Source organism: Megalops cyprinoides, chromosome 15, assembly GCF_013368585.1.
Source record: "Megalops cyprinoides isolate fMegCyp1 chromosome 15, fMegCyp1.pri, whole genome shotgun sequence".
Taxonomy (NCBI): Eukaryota; Metazoa; Chordata; class Actinopteri; order Elopiformes; family Megalopidae; genus Megalops; species Megalops cyprinoides.
This window is the reverse complement of record NC_050597.1, coordinates 25,531,155-25,547,408: the sequence shown is the minus strand read 5'-3', so window position 1 is coordinate 25,547,408 and position 16,254 is coordinate 25,531,155. Positions and strand designations below refer to the sequence as shown.

Below are 16,254 nucleotides of genomic sequence, written 5' to 3'. Positions count from 1 at the left end.
AAACGCCAGAGGAATGCATGCAAATCTGCTTTATCCTATTACTCTGTGTGTAGGAGAGCCTTCACCACCTCTCCCCGAGTGCTAATTGTCAGTTGTGTAGCAGTAATTGGTTAATTATGTACACATGTTCGCAATTTGTTTGGGGAGCCAGCCTATTGGATAACGAGCCACACCTTACAGATTGAGGCCTAATTAAATACAGGTGTGGCTGCAGAGCAGGAGGGAGGCTCACTTTGTCTCCACTGCTCTTTGTGCACGGGCTGGTTTCTTTGTTTGGGTTTTAAAATAAATTATTGGAGAAGTATCAGCCAGCTTCTCTACATGCTGCTAACACTGTAACTGACTTCTAGTTTCCCCAGCCATTTTCGAGGACATACACCAATGAGCACTCCAGTCTTGAACAAAAGCATGGATGCTAACGTGTACAGGTGACACACACGGCTAAAGCGTAAGCGTTGTTGAAATCAACACTCTCCTGTTCTTACAATCCAGGACACCTTGCCCTCTTCTCCCCAATTCGATCGTCACCCAACGAGCTGAAATCACAGTGCCGAGGGTGGATCCATCACGGGGGCCAAGAACAGAACTTAGGATTCACAGCACCAAAAGGAGTGATGGGAGATCTCGTTCGGTTAACACGACCCTTCAAGGTCACGGGCGAGAGCCCACAGGGCGCCCTAACGCCGTCTGCCAGCCCGCGATATGAGCCTGAAGGAGATATGGCTCCGCAACGCGAGCCGCTTTGACTCACCCGCTTTTAAAATTCATGTATTCGGCCGAGGGACGAACCTGTCATCGATCACGCACAGCAATCCCTTCTAATACCCTGAGAGCGACCCGCTCTCCTGTGCTTGCTGGGAAAAGGAGAGAGCACTCGAACACGGCGAAGACACCCATCTGCCTCCACTTAAGCACCACTCTTCCCCTGGAAGCCGGAGGCCTTCACAGCATCGGCGCTCTCTTACCAGTGGTATGGAGGGAGTGAGGAGTTGAGATCTCACGCATTTTTATCAGGGATAAAAGAGGTACTTACAGATAATACAAACTTTTGGTCGATGTATTTTTTGGCGATGTTTGGCTGGAAGTCGGGCGACTCCAGGAATCGTAAGAAGAACTCGTACACCAGCTGGGGAGAGAGCCGTGGACAGTGTTAAAGAACAAGCACATTAATAATGAAAGACTACTAAAACCAGAGGCCATCTTTCACTGATGAAAAAGTCTGTTTCAAACACTCAAGTCCTGCATCTACACAGAAGATCTCTTATATTAATGCAATTCTTTGAATCAAATATCTTTTATTATTTCCAAGTAACTAGTAAAATTGTGACAGCCAGGTCCAGAAACAGTAGTGAAACCATAGGTGACTAAAACCTTTAACAACAAATTCATTTTAAACTTGAAATCGGTGACAGCACAGAAGGTGAATGCTGATATTACAGTGCAAAACATGGTCTATAGCATGGAGGAAGCATTTCAGGAGAAGAGGGAACTGTGTATACCTGCAAGTGTGGCCAGGCTGCTTCTAGGGTTGGCTCGTCCTCCTCAGGATCAAACTCCGCCCCCGTTGGGTTGGAGGATGGAGGCAGGGTCCGAAAGAGATTCACCGAAAACTGAAACAGAAGACATCAGCCATCAACCAACGGCACCCACTCGCCTCAATGTTACACACTCTGCTCTGTCCTGAAGACCTAGAATGCACAACAGAGGTGACAGGAGAGGGTTCCTGGAGACTCAGCTGGCCAGGCGTTTTCTTTCACAGGAGTCTGAGACCTACGGTCCAGATTCCGGAATCTCACAGCAGCAGAACAAACTGTCTTCATTACACTGTTGCTGGGTGCCTACCAACCCCCTGGGATCTCTCAGATAGGTAGACAGGCAGATTGTGCCCATCCTAAAATGGGTGGCCACTCCACAGTAGTGTGCTGTGTGACTTGTTGAGGGGAAGACGGCCATGGGCTGCGTGCAAGTATATCCGAAGCTGGCATTCATGACATACCTAGCATACAACTGGTGATTTCAAAACAGGAATACAAGTGTCAGGCAAGCCAAAACAATTGAGTTAGATGGCTACATTATGGGATTCCCTGAAAGTGAACAAAGGCTCCCTTCGCTGTCTGGACTCAGCTGAACCCTTATCACCGAGACAATCAACCCCCCCCCCCCGATTAGTGATGATGTAACGGCTCCTGCTCCGCCCCCACTGAAGCCAGCAGGAGCAATATGCCGTGGCTGGAAATAGCCTTGATTCATCCGAAATGCCAGCCCGCCCAACGGTCCCCTGAAGGATGCCTGCCATCAGCGGGGGCGCTCAAATGCAGGTGAGGCTCGGGAGAGGGGGCACCAGGGCTTAAGACATACAGCACGAGGGTGTGAGGCGTCGCCGTGGGGTCTGAACCGTGAACCGTGGTGAGCACCATCGCGGGCTCGTGGGAAAAGCAGATGCCACGCTGATCTGATCTGCGATGACTAATTACCCATCATCCCCCCCAGGTCGTGCGTGGGAAAGAACGCGGGCATCTGTCACTCAGGCAGAGAGACGCTGTCCTGTGGGGACGCCCGGCTTAAGGGTTTCCAGAGGGATTTTCTTAGCCGCTGGCTGACTTACTCCCTGAAATAAATAATGAGATTGGGTACTCCAAGAGGTTTAGGCAGTTCTACCCGCTGTCGTAATTCTTGAGTCTTAGAGGCGGATGTTGTTTCAGCATATGGCTATGCCAGAGAGTGCCATGGAGAGGACTGGAGAGACATCTGTGTGTTCCAGCCTCGCGTCTGATATGTGACCAGATGTAACTCACCCCAGGCTTGCGACCTCAAATCTCCACTCTCCAGTTGTAAGAAAAATTAACACATGCTCCTCCCCCTATATAGGAAGAGCCCATTGGTTGAAAAAAAGAGGCAGGGTGGGGTAGGTTCAGGGTGAACAACAGGCAAGAGTGTCAATACCATCACAGGGCAGTGTGAACTGAATAAATGATGATTCGAGGATGGCTGAGGAACAAAGAATGGACCCAGCGTTGCCATAACCGGATATCCAGCTGAAGTTACTCATTAATGTAACTCGGTAATGCATTGCCTCATTGGTCAGAAGCAGCAGGGTTCTGAGGAGCTGCAACACAATCTAGCCGCAACAGAATCTGTGTTGGAGGGGAGGCCTTGGGTAGATCTGCCCTCTGTGTCAGAGAATGTCAGAGAACAATATGTCTTGGGTGATGTAAATCAGTCACAGTGCAAAAGATCCAATCACTCTGAATATCAATCCACATGGAGAGCAATGTCCAGATATTCAGCATAGAACAAGGATGCAACGTGTAACCCACTTGAAAGTTTAACTTGGGGTAAAATGTTTTAATCCTGTTAGATTTTTTTAACTGAGTGCAGTTTGTTTAAGTTCCATTGTCCTTCACCAGATCTGGAGCTTAGATGTTCTGTGAAAATACAAAGTTGGTATTTGCAAACATAGTGGAAAAATGTTCTGAGAATGTTGATTATGGAGTCTGAAATGTCTGGCCTAACGATTTAATGATTTGCTGAAAATATGCTCCACTGAGCGGAACCTTGAAGATGTTTAAAAAGCTGAGGGTGCTGCATCATAAGGGTGTTGCCTTTCAATGGTACTTTAGAATTTCACTCAATCTACAAATGTTCACATTAAACATGCCGAGTACAAATCCCCAAGGCTAGAGCTTGCCAGGCACAGACTGTTAGACTCCCCTGGGCCAGGGCCACTCCCTGCCATGTGCGAGTAAGACGCCGTGGCGGTCCTCTCTCACCATGATGACGGCCTCGGGGTAGATGGACTCGGTGACCACGTCGCGGTTGTGCGTGATGTACTCCACCATCTCGTTGAGGCCGGCGCGCTTCACCTCCTTGTACTTGAGGTCGCTCAGCGGGTCGGTGACGAAGTCGAAGAGCACGCAGCACTGGCGCAGCTTCTGCACAAATAGCTCCTCCCTGTCGATGGGCGGGGCATCTGGGGGGCGGGAACAGTGACAGTATGAGGGAGAGGGAGAGCAAGAGAGAGAGAGAGAATACCAAAGAGTCTGAGATTCTATAGCTAAACTCCACACAAACATAAATTCACATACAAACACACACTGTCTGGTCTCCCCGCCTAGCCCCCCTCAATCCTGACAGCCTAAGACTATGTTTATTAAGCATCTTTAACTATTAAATTAATCACTTCGGCAGGTGTATGGCCATCACGTGGCAGGTTTACCGACCACTTCTTTATTTTATATTGAACAGTATTACTTTCATTACCACCATCACTAGTCGTAGTATAACTTGCAGTAGCATTATTATTGTCGTTATATTATAATTTGGTATTTGTTTCAGACACCCACATACAGAGTTACTTGCAATGCCTTCAACTTCAACTTCCTCTGTCTCATTTTTCAATGAAGACTATGAGGCAAAGCTCTTCACTCATGGGTTCCCACAGCAGTGACCCGGCCAGGGAACCCAAGCCCACTGCTTTGACCTGTGCACTACACTCTGCCCACAGAATTCAACTTGTGCCAGATTATGGCGCTCAGCTTCAGAGGACTGCCATTAGGGCGGAGATATACTTAAGTATATTATACAACAGTCTTAAAAGCAGATGCTTATCTGGCGTAACTGAGAGTCAAACGAAGATATGAACCACATTCAGGAGTGGTGGAAGAAATTCCCCACAGTGTTACTGGGGGGAGGAGGCGCTGGAACGAGACCAGAGTAGTGCATGTTAGATATGCATTTTAGGACTTTTTAATTAAGATCGTCGTTAACTTTGACTCTAAGCCATCTTCTTTGACAACATCAGGAAAAACCCCTCCTATGGTAAACAATTAAACCCTTTGTCAGGCATTTGAAACACAGAAAGACTCCCTACTTAAGTTGTGAAAGGAGCTCAGATTGAAAAATGTGTTGATCCTGCAAGGTTAGAAAACAGCAGGATGTACGCACCATTCCTCTTCTGCCGCTTTTTGTTTTTTTTTTTTCTTTCTTTTTCAGAAATCGCTTATGCAACGTGATATTCCCTGATAAGCGCAAGGCAGCAAGTACAGAACAAACAAACAAACGAAACACGGTGTAGCGCTCCGGCACCTAGGCGGGCCTCGCGGCACATGCTCGGCATATGATCTCCAGTCAGCCTGATGAGGCAGCGAGATCTGTCAGCTGTGTCGAGGGTAATCGGGCATACACAGGCACACATAAATATTGATCCCCTTTCGAGAGACCGCAGTAACTGAATGTGAATAGGAGAGACGGGAATCTAGGGCACCAGCGGCAGCGTCCCGCAAGGCAGTATTCATAAAAGGCACTGCTGCAGACCACAGGCCCACAGGACGGCTCCATCTGTGGCTGCCGAGGTTTTAGATAAAGTGTCAAAGGTAGAAGTCCATTTCAGAAGGGCACGTGGACCGAAGAGTATCACTAAATATTAAGCTCACCACATAACATTTCACTTAGCAGATGCTCTTATCCAGAGCGTTTTACATGGCTAACACCTTCCACATATTATACGTTAATACAGCTGGATATGTACCGAGGCAGTTCAGGTTAAGTACCTTTCCAAAGTGCAACAGCGGTGGACCGTCCGGGAATCAAACCAGGTTACACGCCTTGCTCCTTACCACTAAACCACAATACTGCTCACCTTACTAGTGAACAGAGCTACACTAATGAATTAAGTTTGTTGAACCTTTGCTTGCCAGAGCTCTGAGCTCTAATGCAGCACAAAAGGTGGAGGGCAGACATGAAGCCTGCTTGCAAAAAGGCAGGGGAATTAAACGGAGACGCAAACGGAGGGAGAAGGAGGCAGCCATGGCTTGTGTTGCCCGTCACGGGCGAGCCGCCACTGCGCCACACTGCCAAATGCCTCACGTCCAGCCCATTTTAATATACCCATGCTGTCGCGTTCCCCCACAAATTACACCGGTGCGTGACGGTGACCCAGCAGCTTATTACCATCCCAGGTAAGGCTTTCTACCCAGGTGTGACGAGGGCAGGCGTCGGGTGTTAACAGCGCTTGCTAAATCGACACCCTGAGCCTGACGCTCGAGCTGGCCTGTGTGTTGACTGGGGGGGGGGAACAATAATCTTCCCAAACAATGTGATGGTGAACGGCACTTTTGTTTACTGAGTGAGGGGGTGGGACAAAAAAAAGAAAAAAGATGGCCGACAGCAAATGCAAGCAAACCGGAGCAAAACAAAGCCCCCGGCTCTACGGGTTTGAGCTTGACTTCTTCTGTCTGTCGCTACTCCACCAGGAGTGTAAGCTGCTTACCAGTATAATCACAACAAACAAAACCGCACCGCACTCTGGACCTCACATCCCCGCCCCCGCCTCCCTCCCCCTCCCCCTTTCACTCCCTTCCTCCCCAGCTCCAGCTCTACTTCTCCCACTCTTCCTGTTCCTCCTCTTCTCTCTCCTCTCACCTGCTGCCAGCACAGCTGAAGAAGATGTATCTCTCATTCTGTAACCCCATCTCACCTAAATCTCTCTGCCTGGCCACAGAGGCAAGACTGCTTGTTTTGTGGCTCTGGGGAAGGGTGACTGGCTCAGAACCAATCAACACACCAGGTCAACTGGCTCCCCCTTCCCCCAAAGGATTCTGGGAAGCGGGAGTGTGAGCGAAGCCCACAGCCATGACACAACGCAAGCTGCTGTGTTTTGCAGGGAAGTGCAATTTTTCTCAGGTCCGCATGAGGGGTGAGGGAATCTCATGAAGTCCAACGTCATAAAAAGGGGGAGGCTTGGATCTTCTCTGTGGAGGCAGAGGATGTTTGTCAGGGTGCCGCTCCTCGCTCACGCGAAGCTCACTGAAAATGAGAGTTCCAACCTTGGAGGAGCACAACAGCTCAGGTTACTGCCACCGTGACACCAGCCGCCCCACGCAGGCCGGCCAATGGCGCTCCAGATGCCAGTGCTCCTGTCACTCAGACCCGCCTGGGCTCTGTGTGTCCTGAAGCGTCTCTTCTCAGAACCCAGAGCTCCTGATCCACCTACTACATCTGACCTCCTTTTATGCAGCCAGCAACAACGCCCCCCACCTCCCCCCTCCTCACAAACCACTCTGGCCTCTGCCACCACCCACTGCCAAACAGGTGGGAGGAATCAGGTGTTGCAAGCGGGGCGAGATGGAGTCGGAATCCAGCCGACAGCTGAGCAGTTGCAGGGACTTCGGCCATCAAATCTCCTTAACTACCCTGAAATCTGCCAGGGTTTGCCGAAATATGCAGTTTAAAAACAAAAACAAACAAACAAAAAAAAAAAAAAAAACGCTTGCTTGTTCTGCGGTTGTTTTAAGGACTGTTTCAACAGCTCTTTCTTGTAGCACTCCATCTTGCCTGTGTCTCTCTACGTGTGAGAGATCTGTAACCATACGGAACTAATGCGTGGGAACTGCAACGCTCCATCTGGTGCGAAATCAAATCTGGGGCCTACAGGTGTGACAACCTCCTGCTGAGAGACAAAAATGAACCTCAAGAACAGCTTTTCTTTCAGGTATTCTGCAAAGGTGCTGACTCCTGCTCTGACGATGACCCTCCATTGCTACTTGTGGCCAGAGGACACGGCGTCTTCAGTTCTGCCATCAGTAGATCTGGCCTTTTGCCGCTGCCGTCATTACATTGCAGCTCTGCTCCCTGCTCAGCTGCATCTGTTAGACACACTCCTTTCGTCTTGAGGAGGGCCATTGCAATAGGAAAATTAAATTAAAAAATACTACCAGTTTAAAAAAGTTCAAAGCACTATTTTTCCAAGCAGAGTATGAGGAGGGACGTTCGGAGTTCCGGAATCTTCACAGGAGTCAGGTGTTATTTACAGTGTCTCCTGCCTTTGCTGGGCTTTCATTTATTTCAAGGTTTGAGTGTGTGCGTGTGTGTGTGTGTGTGTGGGGGGGGAAGCTTTGTGCTTCAGGGGTCACATGACCGGGTGGAGCCACAGCAGCAGTGTGATCTGGGTCCAGGAGGATGGCACACTCCTGTCGGTCAGAGCTGCGCAGGCAGGTTATGACTTCACGGGGGCAGCTGCTGCCGCACACAAAGGGAGGAAAGGGAGTCCCCGAAATTTCCTCCGTTTGTTCTCTCGCCGACTTCCAGAAACAGGAACGACCCGCTCAGGGCGGAGCCCTGGTGGGGACCGTACCACACACACACGCGCACACACACATTCGCGCACACACACACTCGCGCACACACACACTCGCGCACACACACACTCGCGCACACACACACTCGCGCACACACACACTCGCGCGCGTAAGCGCCCGCAGCCAAGCATGTGTGGCAGGCGATAAAAACAAAACGCGGCAGCTCTCGCGTTCCCCCACTAAAAACGCTAACGACTATTTTGGTGGCTTGGGAACTGGCCCAAATGCAGCACGGATGGAATTATCTCAAATTATGCTCTGTGTCACTCACTGAAGTGGGCATCCATGTGCAGTGCTAAAGAAGCACAGGACCAACAGCGCCCACGACACACACACTTTTGACACAAGCTGGAGAGAATGCTTTATCTTCTGCACCCCATCTGGTGTTATTACAGCAGAGATTTAGTCACTGAGATCATTTTTTGGTGGGGAAAAAAGGATCGTCGCTGTAATCCCTTTGTAGTGTTTTATACATTATTACAGTCATTATTAGCATTACCATCTACTTTCTCAGCACTCTGATCTGGGCCAAATAATATATTTAGCACCAACCCCGATGGCCTTACCAAACCTAGGGGTACGTCGCCGCTAAAACAGCAAGCAAATTCACATCTCTCAGAGCTGTAAAACTCAATACACTCTGACTTCAGGCAGACACCCGTCTCAAGTTCACCACTGAAGGAGCTTTCGCCTACTGGGGAAGAATGTAACACAGCACCCCGACCTGACCCTCTCCCAGCCCTTTAGGCCTCGAGGGTCACAAGACGCTTTAACTGACTGCAATCAGGTATGCCTGCAGAGCCCCTGCGGAACGGGGAGATGAATGTGGGCCACTCATTGTACACACTGTACAGGATAATTGTTCGCAGCCCGCGAGCAACGCTTTAGCGTCGACCGGGGAGGGAAAAAAAGGCCTCCATTCAAAGAGGCGGCTGCGACAGGGAGGAGACTAAAATCGCTCTTCTTCCCGGAGCAATAGCGGAGGGGGGGAGGGCTGAATGGGATCTCTGACCCCCTCGTTCATGTGAGTTATGGAATTAGCACCGGGAACATTGGCAGCACACTAAGAACATTGACACTGGGTAATCCCCTTTCCCAGAGATATTTCCCACTATGCCCCTCTCTCAGCTTTCATAAACCTGTGGAGGGGGTCAAAGGGTCACGCTGTGGGATGCTCCAGTGAGTAAACATCGGTAGGCCAGCAGGTATCTGGACCATTCTACTAGTACTATCTGTGCAACGTGGCCACTTTCAAGAGACTGGTTTCAGAAGGAAGTCTGGGTGACTGTAAAACAACGTTTATGACTGATGATCAACGGAGGACAACAACCAGTTCCAACAATTATCGTTTTCATAAATTTCATAATACCCTTGTGTGAAATAGGCAGAAAACCCGAGTCTGTTTACAGGCTTCCCGGCTCTCATAGTCATTCATATGGACTACATTGAAAGAGTGGCTCGGATTTAACTGAGCTGCCTCCAAATAACATTTTCTGTCCCATGGAATAGCAGACTGGCTCAAACTACAGGATACATCTCTTTTGTCAGTATGTGTGACCTTAAAGTGAGTCTGGCCAATGAGGGCTGTATCTCTGTGTGGGGGCTTTCCCGGATCGGCCGTGTCAGCTGATGGGGGGGGGGTGAGAGCGGCCCACAGACGTGACTTCGCCTCCTGGATAAACCTCCCTGCTCTGGGCCACGCATGCATACGCCAGTAACGGGAGCCTAATCCGTCTGCGCCGAGTGTTATGACGAGGCCTCGCTGTCCTACTTAGCGCAGGCACTTTCACTGCAGATCCAATTACGGGGGACGGGACACGTCACACGCGCCAGCGCCGCCCGGGCCTGGCTGAGAGAGGCTGCGGCCTGAGAGGCTGCGGCCGGAGAGAGCGGGCGCCCGGGACGGGACGGAGCAGCCGACCAGAAATCACGTCAAGGGCCAAATGCTTTTTTAATTTCTAATACGTTTTTCCCACATTAATCCACTTCATTCTCATTTAACTGTCGTGATTTGTGTTACAAGGATGGGTATGCAATAAGGCGTTCTCTCACATTTTTACAGTGAGTATATAAAAAAACGTTCAAACGTTCAATAACTTCAAAAATGAACACAAATGTGATTTTTTTTTTTCTTTTTTTAAAAATGTACCAGGTGGGGAGTGATATTGGACATAACTGAGCAAAGAAGTCTTTATGCTTAATACCCTATGTCCAGTTTAATGAACATACACAACATAATGTAATATCTAACTTAATTAACTTACTTACTTGACCGTAAAAAATAGTCATCACCATACATTTCATGTCAAAAAGTGACACTGCACTCCAATGATCTAACAGTCCTCCTCTTTACCCTAATGGGGAACTGGGGAAAAGACAAAAGAGAGGCCATGAAGCTGTTAACTTAAGCCACCAGAGGAGTTACGTCAGAGGGGGGGCTGAGGTGGGGTTTGGGGGTAAGGGAGCAGAGGTAAGGGCTGAGTCGGGGTGTCAGCGGCTGGGCGGGGGCTCTACCTTTGAGCGCGGGCAGCTTCTGCAGCTCACGGTTCTTGCTGAGGTTGAAGCGTGAGGAGCTCTGGCGGCGCTCCTTCTTGACGATCTGGGGCCCCCCGGAGTACTTGATTTTGTTGAGCTGGGTGGGAGGCGGGGTGCTGTTGCTGGGGCGCTTGCTGGCCGTCTGCTGCTGCTGCTGCTGCTGCTGCTGGGCCTGTGGAGCGGGGGTGGGGGGGGGGGCACACCATGCAGACGCGCACGCACACAGATACACACATGTGCACACACACATGCATGTGCACACAGATGCACAGACACATACGCACACACACACACAAATGCACAAGTGCACATATGCATATATACACACACACACACACACACACATTCACACACACACACATTCACACACACACACACACAAACACACACACACACACACACACACACACACATTCACACACACACACAAACACACGCAGTGAGTTTGGCGAAAGCCTGCTTTGAGCCACTGTAAAATCCAGCACACATCTTTGTGGGGACAACAGAAAGACGTTAAAATAATAAGCCTCAATCCTCACTTTCATCTTTCAACAAGAGCCGTTAGTTGCAGCACCTCGAAGCAGTCAACAACATGAATCCAAAAAAAAAACAACCATATAAACATGAACACCTGCAGCTTCACTCCGCAGTACATTACAGCCACAGACATTAAAAGCCAGTCCTTCTGGATGCCTAGTTTACATATGCTGCGTGTTTCTATGGCCGCATCCAAGGCACAGAGAGGGTAAAATCTGCAATACTGCTACTATTTTTTTGCAACCTTTAAATGTTTACCAAAAAACTGGAAGAGGAAACAAGGAAACAATAACACATTTCAGCTGAGGAACACAGAGAATTCAAAATGTTTTCTGTTGTTGCGTTTTATATTGCATTCATTGCCATGAATTATACAGAAATTAAAGGCTGGGATTAACCTTGTCCTTCTTTGCATCACAAAAACCATGAATTGCTCTTCTATCACTGGCTGAGGAAGCCAGTATCTGCTGGTGAATGTATGCAAACTGGGCTTGAGTAAAATGATATCATATCAATCTAGTATGCTGAGTGTCAGAGGAGTAGTAGGCAATTCCCTCTTTGGCCGTTCTACAATCATAACTGGAACACATGAACATAATAACTAGTACAAACATTCTTCACAAGAAATGGACAAGCATATCAGTTCATTTTCATTCTGAGTGAGAGCCCCTTTCAGTAGCTGATCTGAAATAGCCCAGACAGTGGCATTTAGTGAATCCAAATTAGTCCCCGACTGAACTGAAGACGGGGCAGGAACTTAGCAACAGTGAGAAGATCCTTATGGAGCATGACTGCTTCTATAATTTCACCACAAAGCAACCTGGTGATGTGGATAAAATCTCTCTTATCTGGAATAAATTTGCAGCAGAGCATTACAAATGATGAAATAGTCAAAACAGTTCCACAGGGAACACTGAACTGACTTATTTAAAGACCTACTTTCCTGGAACACCAGTGAAGAACATTATTTAAAAAAAAACGACAACAACATTCAGAACATATTAAAAAACATGATTGGTCATTTTGCTGATGGCCACATTTTTGAGTTTATAAAGTCATGTCACTGAGCAACTGTGTCTTTGTCATGGTCAGGCTTATGGGGCAATTCTCATAGCTGCCAAACGAGTCTGCCTAATTCCATGTCCAAGGACAAAATTTTATTCAAAAAACATCATTCAAATGTCGCAGCACCCCAAATCTTTGAGGGCTTGACATGAACGTGTCTAATACTATGGAACTTCAGACATAAGTTTTGTCTGCTACATAAACAGCCCATGGCTGAGACTCCGTTCAAAGCCTCCTGGGAGTTGTAGTCCTGAAAAGCTGCAACAACTGAAAACCTCAGTGACTTACATAGCTCTGATACGCACACAGTTTGCTGTTGGATATGCTGCTCCTTTTGTAGCTAGACTTTGCGTAATAATGCAAGACTGCTCTGCCTCACTGGTGCCAAATTTGGGGAGAGTATGTCCCTGTACAGGGCAGTGTGACAGCTTATAACTCTGGCACTTTGAACAGTAACAGAGGAGAAGATCCTCTGTGGCAGTCCCACTGAGCCTACACAAAGGGACAGAGTAATGACATGTGAATATGACTGCTGTGTCCAAATCTGGGCATAGTGAGGCCCAATGGATCAATTGTCTATAAAAAGACCCTTTTGATGCGACCACAGGATCAATGTCACCCTGAATAAGATCGTCACCTTCCAGGCTGGGGTCAGCTCAAAACGCTGAACCTCCTCTTCCAAAGGACAGCCCTGACGCACGTACACACCGCCGCGAAACGTGACGGGTGCACATTTTAAACGATGTCAATCAAGTTTAATTTACCGTTCTCAAGTTATGTTTAACGTACTGTTCAATTTAGCTGTATTGATTTGCACACATCAAGTGCCGGGCTTACAAAATGTTCTCGCCAAGGAAACGCCGAAAACGAACACAGCGGGACATCCAATTACCTTTTTTTTTTTTTTTTTTTTTTAAACTTTGGCTTCGTTTGGCGTTGCATAATGCACTTATTTTCATCTACACAGAAAACAGACAGCCACTGTGAGGGAACAGTACATTGATGGAAGATTATTCTGCTGGGACAAGGGAGGGTGTCTCTCAGACGGAGCCGCCACGCCCGGGCCGGGTGGTCAGACAAGAGGGCCCGACGGCTGGCTGCGCCGTCACATGAGGAGACAGAGAGCCCCTTCACGAGGAGGGTGGCCCAGTCAACCTCTGACACCCGCAATGTAGTACGCTGCTGATTGTGTAGAACTGACTGAGGGGGAATTCCCTCCAAACTCCCGAGGCTAGCACATTATGTCTTCAATCAGAGATGGCAGAAATGCACGATGCTCCCATCATTCTTGGTCAAGTGGTGGGCAGGTCTAGCCCTTTGGCACCAGCCAATGGCAGCGAAGGCCTGGATCAAGAGCGACACTCAGCTGTTTTTTCAGATTAACTCCAACACAGGACTGGCACTCACAGCCCCTCCCTTCCAAACCATTCCAGCACCACAGAGGTCAAAATGAGACACTCCAAGCTACAAGAGCTGGCAATTTACATGGAGGCTGGCCTTCTGCTTAAATTCAGAGGAGTTGCGGTAACAAAATGGACACCCTGCCCAGCACTGGACCTTACATTAGCAAAGAGAGGCCTGTCACCTCTTCTTATCAAACACATGCTGAAGCCTGCCCAAGGCCAGGAACACAGAATGGCAGAGGGTGGCCTGCCCGACCACAGCTGCATGCCTGAGCCCCCCTGAAAATAGATTTTAATCGATAGCCTTCCTGTGTGCGACGTCAAATGCTGAGGGCGCTGTGTCTCTCTCCTCCCCCTACCCCACCATCAATACGCTACTGCACATCGGGGCCTTTGTCAGGGTACAAACACACCTCTCGTTACGGTGGGCCAGCGCTGCTTCAGAATGAGCAATAAACCAAATTCACCACCAAGCACTTTCAACAGCCATTTCTAGACCTATGTCCAATGAGCTCAGGGATGCCGGCTGGGTGATTCTTTTTTCCTCCTCGATACACTGCTACTCCGATTATGGAGATTCATTCAGGAGTGTCAAAGTGGGACTAAACCACAGCACGGCTTAGTGTGAAACAGCGAGACATCCCGAAATAAGATCTAAACAACCCATCATCCAACAGAACTGACACAACGCTTCACTTCTCCATGGCAAAATACGGCTGTAAACAAGCCGCCCAAAAATCAAGAGGCTTATTTACAGTCAAAAATTCCTGCCCGTCTCACAAGCCACTTGCTGCAAGGCTTACCATGGCTATCATGAATACAGGCCTGACGCCTCCCAAAATTTTCATAACGGGGTATAATAAATAAACAAATAATTTGCCACCTCTGCCACTGCTGGCTAATGGCGGGTGAAAGCGGTGGTGACATATTTTCAGACCCACTGGACTCCTTAAAAACAAGCAGCTGAGAGCATGAGGTAATGAACTGTTACAAAATTGCAGTTTTTTCACCACTCAGAGACATCAAGGAATATTTTATAACCTCTCAATTAATATTTAAAAAAAAAAAAAAACCATTTGCTAAATGCAGACAAAAAGCACAGTGTATAACCAGAAAAGGGATACAACTCCCGCATATCTGCGCAGACTCTTACTTTTGTAAAGAAAGAAACCAGTGGCACAACTGCAGATACTGTTGCTCTGTAACAATAACTTGAGCAAGTAACATTTGGGGGGGGGGGTGTTTGAGTATGGAATCCTTTCTCTCTGATAAAGGTATTTACTATTGTTGTTTAGTTTTTTTCCTTGCAACTGTAAATTTAGAAAGGAAGCTGCAGGAGGTCCTAAAGATTCTTCATTAACATCTGCAAGCTCCACTGTGTCCCTGCATTTGCAGAAACATGTCTACTGCCTTGCCCTGTTGCATGCCACGCAGAAGCCCTTATGAAGTCCTCCTCTCAGGGAATAAATCAAGTCTCGTGATTCAAGCGTATTAGCCCATTCTTTGGACACGCCCATCACTATATAGAGGAAATCACTCCCATGACTGGACACATCAGAGTCACACGGTCTGTTCTGTGCCAATCCAAACGCCCAAACGCTCACATATGGCTTTAACACTGCCAACTTTTGGCTGAAACACCAAGGCTGCTACTTCCAGCCTCTCAAAAAAACTGCTGCTTGCCCTATTAGCATCTGATAGCTTAGACCGGATCCTGTCAAATGCATAATTCACATATAAAACCCCATCACCACAATTTCTTCCTCTATCCCCCAATGATCCTTCTAAACTTTTGCAGGAGGCTTTAGGACAATAAATGACAAATACAGACGAGGAGCCGTCAGGTCTACTCCATTCATTTTAGCACCACTGCCACTGAATCCAAGGTACCACTAACCAGCAGGGACAGAAAATACAACTCATAAACAAACACAAACGCACACACACAAAACCAATCCCTCTTTGCTTTTTGTAGGATGTTCTGTGGAGGTAAATGGTGGGGGTGGGGGGAGACGACTCAGCCTTTAGATCCAGGAGGCCTGCACACAGCCCGGCTGCATGCTGAGAGGCCTGTGCACAGAGCTCAGCCTCTCCCTTCCTGATAAATGCAGGGATCTGGATCCAGCTCAAATGCTTTAATGGCTCCTCCATGAGCGTTCCAAGAAACTGCTGTAAACTCCACCAGCGAGCCCGCATGTTTCTGTCAGATTCGCCCTGCATGTAAGGTGCCAGCTTTGGCAAGGAGTGTATTGCCCAACAAAAAAAAATCATTGGTTCAAAGCCTGGCAGCCGGAGAAAAACTTTTCTACGTAATACCATGAGGCCACATTTGTCTAACCTGCATTTAGCTCTCCCTATCTGTCAGAGTTTCCATGCTTAGAATATACTGATTGTCTTCAGTGATACAGTACAACTTGTGATAAGAGATGAGCAGATTGCATAGCTACATATATTTAATCATAGTTGGGCTTCACACATACCGAACAGCAATTTCACATTTACTTGTGTCATAATCACAAATGTTTCATATTTCATTTTAGAGACAAAAAACGGGACATACTGAGCACTTGACACAAGAC

The 16,254-nt window shown here is 48.1% G+C and overlaps 1 protein-coding gene across 1 annotated transcript in view; it reads right to left on the bottom strand.

The window, feature by feature from the left end:
* The window catches only part of ppp2r5d (protein phosphatase 2, regulatory subunit B', delta), a 28,160-nt gene that overhangs the window by 10,161 nt on the left and 1,745 nt on the right, over positions 1–16,254 (bottom strand). Inside the window, exons 3-6 of the mRNA XM_036546456.1 lie at positions 10,650–10,842; positions 3,771–3,970; positions 1,500–1,610; positions 1,034–1,126 (exon numbers count right to left, since the gene is read on the bottom strand). Of these exons, the coding sequence (XP_036402349.1) occupies positions 1,034–1,126; positions 1,500–1,610; positions 3,771–3,970; positions 10,650–10,842 (597 nt within the window). The remainder of the gene's footprint in view (positions 1–1,033; positions 1,127–1,499; positions 1,611–3,770; positions 3,971–10,649; positions 10,843–16,254) is intronic.